At 38.8% G+C, this 9,376-nt stretch overlaps 1 protein-coding gene across 1 annotated transcript; it reads right to left on the bottom strand.

Moving 5' to 3' along the window:
* Positions 1-4,523: 4,523 nt before the first annotated feature.
* Positions 4,524-6,596, bottom strand: LOC113748241 (uncharacterized). Its single transcript, XM_027291322.1, has 5 exons — positions 6,506-6,596; positions 6,101-6,415; positions 5,921-6,011; positions 5,108-5,177; positions 4,524-5,004 (listed from the first exon to the last, which is right to left on the bottom strand). Exons 1-5 carry the CDS (start codon positions 6,570-6,572, stop codon positions 4,909-4,911), a joined length of 639 nt encoding a protein of 212 aa, XP_027147123.1. The 5' UTR covers positions 6,573-6,596; the 3' UTR covers positions 4,524-4,908.
* Between the last annotated feature and the right edge of the window lie 2,780 nt (positions 6,597-9,376).

Raw genomic sequence — 9,376 nt, 5'->3', positions numbered from 1 at the left:
AAAACACGTCGACCAAAGGCTACACACCAAAGGAGCAGTCAGGCGATAAAAACACAAAAGACTCCAAAGATTCTCAGAGTGACCTTAAAAAAACATTTGAAATGTTTCAAAAAGTTTAAGTTTTAATATCAGAGTCTCCATTTTAAACATTATCTGTATGGCACAGCTGCAGATGAATACTGAAATTCATCTGTACGTACTTTCAAAGCCGGAAGCTAAAAGGTGTTACTCACTGCAGAGAGCACCCGGAGCGATGCCACAAAGAAGTAATCCAATTACAGTCGCGAGTATGTATGAAAATACCCACGAAGAAACTGACTTCTGCATAAAATCAATGTGAATGATTTAAGTGCATGCACTGTGAGTCTGGGTAGAATGATTTATCTGGCTTTGGCCTTACCTACCTTCAGGTTTCTCTGACAACTGTTAAATTCCACGAGTAGTCCCTTGTGCATCAGTTGCAGCTTAACATCACATCATAGAGTCCTGCATCTTCATGTGAGCATAGAAACATTCAGCACTGAAGGCAAAGTTTTGTATCTCAGTTGGTGAGAGGAGGAAATTTGAAGAAGTCTGATTCTTGTTAGAATAAAAATAAGAAAACAAAATTTTGGTCTTGGTGTCCAGCTGATTTGTCTTGTATCTGGATATGTTGCAATCCAGGCTGACGGGTGTCTCTCTGATAACACCATGTGGTCAACTTGATGAATCACTAGAACAGAAAAAAACAATTAATAAAATGAAACCTGTATAAAACTGCAGAAAAGCATGCATCACAAACACAAATCTCACTGTACCTGCAAAGACTTGTGCCCATAACTAATAGTTGAACACAGAGCAGAGGTTGCTTGGTTTAGTCCTGGACATGAGACCGTCAGACAGAGAGTGTCTTTCACCTTTCATTTCTATTTTAAAGGAGGTGAAGACACAAGGAAGGGTTCGTTTCCGTTTGACTGCTCAAATGTGTGAGAACAGTCTCCGGAAACATAAGTTTAATCAATTCTAACTTTAATTCAATAGAATGAATCAAACGTGGTACTTGAATGTAAACCATAAAAAAAAAAACTAATGTCAGTACATATCGCATGATGAAATCTGAAATATAAAAATGCACATAACCGTCATGTTCACCTGCCAGAAAACATTTTCTGCAAAGTGCTTAGCCACTTTCCCAAATGTGTCCAAATACAGGCTTGCATCAGACTGTTGATACGACACCGTGACTGGTCGTTAATGAGAAAACAGGTCATGAGGGACCATCATCTATGTGGCATCAAAATGACATATAATGCATCACTAAATGCTTCAGTGACAAACATTCATAAACACCTTAGAATGATCAGTTTTGCCTATATTGACGGCATGCAGTATTCTTCATGCTATCATGTACTTCTATGCGTAGCATACAGTGATACCTTATTGACACGTGATGGGACTCGTTAGACACACGCTTAGTGAGTTTGTGCGGATCTGTCTGAGTAATAAATTAGTTTACAGTTATGTTCAGGTTGATTTATGAGCTATTATAATTGGATATTTATAAATTGATCTGTCGTTTTCTCTAATGTGATGTAAAACTTATGTCTCATGACTTTCATCACACTATTTTGAGCAGTCAATACGGAGTAACCACTCCTGTTGCCTTCCTTCAAAAATATAATGTAAAACCTGAAGGTGCAGTTCTGACAGTCTCTGTCCGCGGTTCATCATGTTCAGCTCTAAACCAAGCACCTCTGCTCTGTGTTCAACTATTAGTTATGGGCCAAGTCTTTGCAGGTACAGTGGAGATTTGGTTTGTGATGCATGCTTTCTGCAGATTTAATTACGGTTTCCATTTTATTATTCATTGTTTTTTTCTGTGTGATTGTAGTGATTCATCAGATTGACCCATGGTGTACTGGTAAGAGGAGGACTCCGTCAGTCTTTGATTGTAACAGAAGGAAGGCCGATACAAGACAAATCATCTGGACCAAGACCAAAGATTTTTGTTTTCTTATCATCTACCAGAATCCGACTTTTACATTTCTCCTCTCCAGACGAATAGACCAAAATTTCTTCAGTGCTGAATGTTTTGATTGCTCAGCATGAAGATGCAGGGACTTATAAATGTGGTGAATGGTACACGATGGCCACGGACTTACCAGTGGAATTTAACAGTGTCAGGAAAACCTGATAGTGGTGAGCCCCAAAGCCAGTAATCACTCTTACACCAGACTCACACGCATGCTACTTAAATGTCATCACATCTGATTTTAGCAGAAGTCAGTTCTTCGTGGTATTTCCTACATTACTCGCAGCTGTAAGGATTACTTCTTTGTGGCACGCCCAGCGTTTGCCTCTGCAGGTGAGTAACTAGTTTCAGTCGTTGTTATTCCCAACGTGGTCCATTTGGCATTGTTCTTGTATTATACAGTTCAAACCAGATACACTGCTTACATTGCAAATTTAGTTAGTTCCATTTGATGTAAATGCAATTCAAGTTTTGACATATGTTGGCCCAAATTTAACAAAGTTGTCTCGTGGACATTCCTGCTTGACAAATTCAAATCTTGCGGCCGTGAAAAGAGGTAGTATTGCTGACTTACATGACAAAACAGTCTCTCAGATCTTGTTTCTTCTCATTAAGAAATAACCACGTGTTCCATTTTAAAGTTAGGAACATGTTCACGTGTTTATTTCATTTGCTTGCACATGAGATGAAGAGCTCAAGCTAAGGCTACACTCACATTCCAGCCTCTCTCTGGGTAACATAGCTCCCTCGTTTCTAGTCTGTAACTCTCCCACTTCCTTGCTCTGAGTCAGTAGGGCCGATCTCTTCTCACCGTTCTCTTCACGTGCTGCAGTCTTCACTGCACACAGTTGACCTATTTTTAACACAGAACATGAGGATGGTCTCTAGAACTTCTCCAGGCTTTTATCTTGACTCTCTCACCCTCTCCTATAAACATATACATAATAAGTATTGATAAACAGCTACAAACGTGCTGTGGGAGCCTCATCATTCCTATATTTTTTTAATCTCTGCAGAAAAAAAACCGACCAAGAGCCCTGACCAGGACTAGTGGACCAGCGATCCCTGAGTTCATCGTCACAGTTTACTGTGTGTCCGAGAGAGGAGAGGCCAGGTTGACCAGAACTTTGCATTTTTAGGGAGGCTTCAGAGGCGATGTGGGTTCAAATTCATACCCACTACCACCCCTGAACTGTCCACTAAATCCTTCCAACACTGGGCCTTACAACTAAACTCCAGAGAAGCATTGTTCGTCATTAAATTATACTGTTGACTTTTCTCTTTGCCTGCCGCCTTTTTTAGACACTAATAATGAACGTAACTGCAACTGTAAGTTTGAATATGTTTATTCTGCTTTCTGTGTGATTTTACCTTATTTTTATTTTTATTATTTATTTTGCCACGTTTCTTTATATTTTATCTGCAAAAGCTCCTTTGAATGGCCTTGTTGTTCAACAGGACTCTTACATAATCACTCTGTCCTGGCTTTGCCATGCCAATAGCACTTTTCAGTGAGCACGGTAAAGTATAATCCTAATAGTCATTTTACATTGACAATTATAATAATGAATAACCTCAGCTCTACATGCTTTATCACTGTTGATATTAATGTGTCAGAAAAGAGTCTGTGTGTTTCTGGGGCTGTAGTCACGGTGAAGCGGAGCCTGATCCAGTGCACTTCTTGAGCGACGAGAAAGGTCACTCACAGGTTCATCAAAGGGCACCAAGTGTATCTCTAAAAATGTAAATTTATTACAAATTTTGAATAAGCCATGTCATTCCCTCACGGAAACAACCAGGTGGGCAACTGACACCTAATACAGGGAAATCTTCAGTCTCCAACTATGGGATATAAATATGAAGGTTCAACATAGATGAAGTGCAAGGGTACACATGTAAACACATGCATACAAGCATAATTCCAAGATTCCATCAATACCATAAGAAACCAGAGGATTATAACACAGAGTTCATGAAACGTAAACGAAATGATAAAAACACATAAACATATGTGCAGCTGCAGCAATACACACTTCTGGCAAAGGTGACCACTTCACCCACACTGGTGACAAAGTGACCAGACGGTCTGAGAGCATTGTGTGAACACTTGTTGGATCCTAAAAACGAGTCATGTAGTATATGATGTATAGGATGTTAATCTACGGTTCAATGGACATGAGGACACATCCGTTAATAGATTCGTACCGAAGATGCAAGCTTTACTGTGCAAAGTGCAACTTACGTACATAACAAAATTTGTTGCCTCACATTCATCCAAATGGCCTCTACCCTACACAGTGGAGTAACTTTAACCGTCTTAATCTTCTTCTGTTTTTGTGTGTGCGCAATTTCGATTAGGCGACACATCTTGTCTGTGTCTCATGTTCACTGAGTAAAACACCAAATCAAAAGCAACACACACTCACGGCTGTTCTCCTCTGGTAGTAACTGAAAAATAAAAACGCACTCAAGTTTAGTCTCTAAAAGCTATTATTCACAGTTTGACATAAGCCATGTCATTCCCTCACAGAACATTAGGGGGCACTGACACCTAAATACAGAAACGTCTCTCACATGTACAACATATGAGGTCATATATGAAGTGCAAAGTGCAACACAGCATACTAATAATATACATCATATACATAAGAACATATTAATATACACAGAGTATCATAAATATAAAATATAAGATAAAAACAAAGTGAGGCGCTGGTTTTAACGTGTTAATGATAAATAAGTTGAAGGCATTAGTGACCCGGTTGTCGTCCTCCTGACTGCCTTCCCTGGAAACTCCTGGTTTGAAATAAATAAAAAAATGTAATGCCCGTCAAACGTGAGCCGTCTCTTGTAGACTCTGTCCATGTTTCTTTCTTTCATCTGAATGGTTTGTCAGCTCAGTAGACGTCATAGATTGAGTTGAGTCTCTCCATGTACTGACTCCTCTGCTTGTTATTCGTCCTTCTCTCTCTGCTCCCCTGAGGAACCACCACCTACAGAGACAGAAAGAGAAAGCAAAGTTCAATTCTTTCTCCGAGAGAGAAAAAGAAAAGCAGAGAAACGTGAGAGCGTCAAACATGACAAACTTCTTCTCACCTCTCCACCAGACTCGAGGTTAGTCTGGTCCTGGGCCGGGTTCTGCTCTGGTGTCCTGGCTCTGAGTTTTCTGCAGAGAAAATGTTGTTTAAGGTTCACACATGACAGAATGGAGAATAAACCTAAATAAAGTGTTTAAAAGTTAAAAAACATAAATGATACTCCCTATAAATGACGAACTGATACCACAATGTTCATATATTTAATCACAAGTAAAAGTCCAAATTCCAAAATGCTTATCCAAATATATAGAAGTATGAAGAGAGATTACACAAAGGACAATCATTTAATAAGCACTTATAAGGAAACTCAGTTCTTTTCTCATTTACAGGTTGAGTATAAGTTGAATAGCTTCCAAGTATCTCATGCAATGGACATGATCTCAGTGTCCTCAGTGATATCTATCACCCTGGCCTAATTTCCTTGTACCTTCCTTCCTGTACATCACTTTGTGTATTTTCTGCAGCTTTGCACCCTCCACTGTGCACCAAAACACGTCAACCAAAGGCACACACAAAGGACATTTCAAGGTCAATAAATACCTGTAGCTTCTTGCTCTAGCTTTTGTGCTGCTACAAAAATAAAACCGTAAAGGGTAGATTCACCCAAATTTCACAATTTAAGATTCCTGAGTGACCTTAATAAACTTTGTTTGTGGTGCTTATAACATAGGAAAAACATTTGAAATGTTCAAAAAGTGTACGTTTAATATTCAGAGTCTCCATTTTAACATTATCTGATGCACAGCTGCAGAGAATACTGAAATTCATCTGTCTGTACTTTTAAAGCCGGAAGCTAAAAGGTGTTACTCACCTGCAGAGGCAGACAGCTGGAGCGATGCCACAAAGAAGTAATCCAATTACAGCTGCGAGTATGTATGGAAAATACCACGAAGAACTGACTTCTGCATAAAATCAGATGTGAATGAATTTAAGTAGCATGCAGTGTGAGTCTGGTGTAGAGATGATTTATCTGGCTTTGTGCTCTACCTACCTTCAGGTTTCTCTGACACTGTTAAATTCCACTGAGTAGTCCTTGTGCCATCGTTAGCAGCTACAACATCACATTTATAGAGTCCTGCATCTTCATGCTGAGCATCAGAAACATTCAGCACTGAAGGAAAGTTTTGGTCTATTCTCAGTCTATGAAAGGGGAAATTTGAAGAAGTCTGATTCTTTGGGACAAAATAAGCAAACGAAAATCTTTGGTCTTTGGTCCAGGTGATTTGTGTTATATTTTCTTTGGATATGTTGCAATCCAGGCTGACGTAGTCTCCTCTGTACACCATGTGGTCAACTTGATGAATCACTATAACAGAAAAAAACAATGAATATAAAATGAAACCTGTAATTAAATCTGCAGAAAAGCATGCATCACAAACACAAATCTCCACTGTACCTGCAAAGACTTGGCCCATAACTAATAGTTGAACACAGAGCAGAGGTGCTTGGTTTAGGCTGAACATGATGACCGTCAGACAGAGAGTGTCAGACTGTCACCTTCAGGTTTTACATTAATATTTTTGAAAGAGGCGAAGACACAAGGAAGTGGTTGTTTCCTGTTTGACTGCTCAAAACTTGTCTTGGTCTTCATAGACCGTGTTACCGCCCTGTTTCTCACACTTCTAATAAGAAAGTGTTCATGCTCTGATGGCACAGGCTGTAGTTTGGTCACACATTGTGGGTAAAGTGGTTAGGCCCTTCGCAGAAGTGTTTTTCTGCAGGCGACCATGATGTTATGTTGCTTTCATATTTCATTTCATCATCTGATTAATAAATTATTTTACATTTTATGTTCAAGTTTGAATTCTTAAGAAGCATCATTCAGTTTTCCTGCACCACTGTCAGAAAGAAGCTTGAGGTTCTTTTAAATTAGAGCTTCTGACTTTTCTCTTTGCTGCAGCCTTTCATTAGACTAAATTACACTGAACTGTAACTGCACTGTAAGTTTGAATACTTTCTTATTGTGTTTGCATTATTCTTATATCACTTTTATTTCACTCATGTTTCTTTTATATTTTGTCTTAATGCCTTTTATATTTTATGTAAAGCTCTTTAAATTGTCTTTTGACTATACAAATAAACTTGTCCTGGCTTTGCCATGCCAATAATTTTCTGCGATGAAGAGTAAATTATTAATACATATTCATTTTACATTGACACATCTATAATAATGTATAACTCACATCTCTCATGCTTTATCACTGTTGATATAATGTGTCAGAAAGCATTATGTGTGTTTGTGGATGTAGGTCACGGTGGAGCTGGAGCCTATCCCAGCTGACTTTGAGCGACAGAACAAGTCATCACAGTTCATCACAGGGCACAAGTGTAATCTCTAAAAATGTAATTTATTACAGTTTGAAAATAAGACATGTCATTCCTTCACAAAACACCAGGGGGCACTGACACCTAAATACAGAAACTTCTCTCACATGTACAACATATGAGGTCATATATGAAGTGCAAAGAATAAAGAAGTACATAAGAACATATTAAAATACACAGAGCTTTATTTTTTGCAAAGAAGGTCACACAGTCCACACGTGTTGTGCATGGTATGAGACTGGGTGGTTTCATTTTCTTCCCACAGTTTGGCTCCACAGACCAGTATATAGACCAATATATTATTGTAGCTATATTATTATAGTGCAAGGTCACGAGTCGATGTCTAGAACACCCTGCTCGTCTCAGGACATCACAAAGTAGAAAAACAGGAGGCGAATATTTGCCTGCGCACCCACTGGGAATGCATGGCACCTAATGTTTGGATGCAGCTAGTGTTTTTCACTTTAACACAGCAGGGGAGGGAAATAGCGTTCATGTGGGTACCAGCACATGAATTAGAAGGAAATAATCAATCAATGGAAACAACATTGGAAGAACCAGGAAAAGGGGAGACATTTATATAAATTACAAGGTGTAGAAGGAGAGGTAGCAGAGCAGAGCAGGTGATCATGAGCAGACTAAGAATAGGGCACAGTAAACTGAATAGCACACTCAGTATGTTAGGAAAACATCCAACTGGTCGGTCGGTGTAGATGTGTGGAGAGAGAGACAGTGGAGCATGTGATTGTTGCTTGTCGGGGATATGAAAGGGAGAAGGAAGAGATGACAGCAGGGTTGTGGAAGACAGGAACAGTGGAGAAGAGTTTCAAGAGTATAATAGATTGTGGGAAATCTAGAGAAGGGAGGAAGAACATTATGAGATATCTTGTTTTAACTGGGTTAATAAAAAGAAATTAAAGAAGTAAAGTCCAGAAGAGGCGTAGAATGCAACATAAGGATGCCGACTGCTGTTAAACAACAAAGAAGGAAGTCTTTTCATCTGTTCCTGGAGGTAAGGAAGGACCAACATTCCTGATCAATCTGAAAGACGCAACTGGTGGGAAAGAAACAACTTTGATGTGGACGGTGTGATGAGGTCATGCTTCGCCACAACTGGGGTTAATTATTATTACGTAAATTACAGTTTAAGTTGAATAACTTTGGTATGATATTATTATTTAGATTTAGGTGAATTCATTTAAAGTATGATGATACTTTACGTAACTGGTTTGAGATTCTAAGTTACTTGAATTACTTGGTTAAGAATCAGAAACTAGGATAACTTGAGGGAACATATTTACTGTTATTTATTTATTTGAGACTAATGAATGTCTTTTCTGTTTCTTGAAGGTTTTCAACCTTTTCTGTTCAATTCATTTATTCATTCCTACTGAAATCATCAAACCTGAACCCATCGTTAAGACAATAAAAATGGAAGAATAACAAGAATTGATAATACTAATAAGAAGAGTTGTCCTTTGAATCCTTCAATGGTTGATCGAGCATTTTTCAAGTTTGGGCAGAGTTGTGGTTACAAAACACACAGAACTTGACATACACCAACGCTGCCTTAGACGCCTTGTTTTTTGTTTTGTTGTTGCTGTTACTGGCGGATCATTTTGCCCACAGCCTCTTTAATTAGTTTTATGGTTGGAAGTCGTTTTTATTTGTATTATAAAACAAAATAATAAAATATAAGTCTTTAAAAAAAAGAAGCCTGCCTGTGCCTACATAAGATTTTTCAGAGCACTAGAGCTCTCTCCAGAACCAAGCCTCAGACTGAAAATGTGCCAAACTACCTCACAGAGCTGATCCGCACAGGCCTTGAATAGCTGGAGCTGCTGCCATGTCCGTGACATCTCTCCTTAATCTTCTTAACTCCTCTTGTGGGTGGATAAGCGAGGGGAGCCACAAACGTCATGATCACTCCATTTCATCCCTG

This window comes from Larimichthys crocea, chromosome XVIII, assembly GCF_000972845.2.
Source record: "Larimichthys crocea isolate SSNF chromosome XVIII, L_crocea_2.0, whole genome shotgun sequence".
NCBI classification, from domain to species: Eukaryota; Metazoa; Chordata; class Actinopteri; family Sciaenidae; genus Larimichthys; species Larimichthys crocea.
This window is presented reverse-complemented; position numbering and strand designations above follow the sequence as displayed.

Coding starts and splice junctions, on each gene's coding strand:
- LOC113748241 (XM_027291322.1), bottom strand. CDS start 6,572: ATGTTCAGCCTAAACCAAGCACCTCTGCTCTGTGTTCAACTATTAGTT. Junction 6,416..6,505: donor TATGGGCCAAGTCTTTGCAG/GTACAGTGGAGA, acceptor TTTCTGTTATAG/TGATTCATCAAGTTGACCAC. Junction 6,012..6,100: donor AGTGTCAGAGAAACCTGAAG/GTAGGTAGAGCA, acceptor GATTTTATGCAG/AAGTCAGTTCTTCGTGGTAT.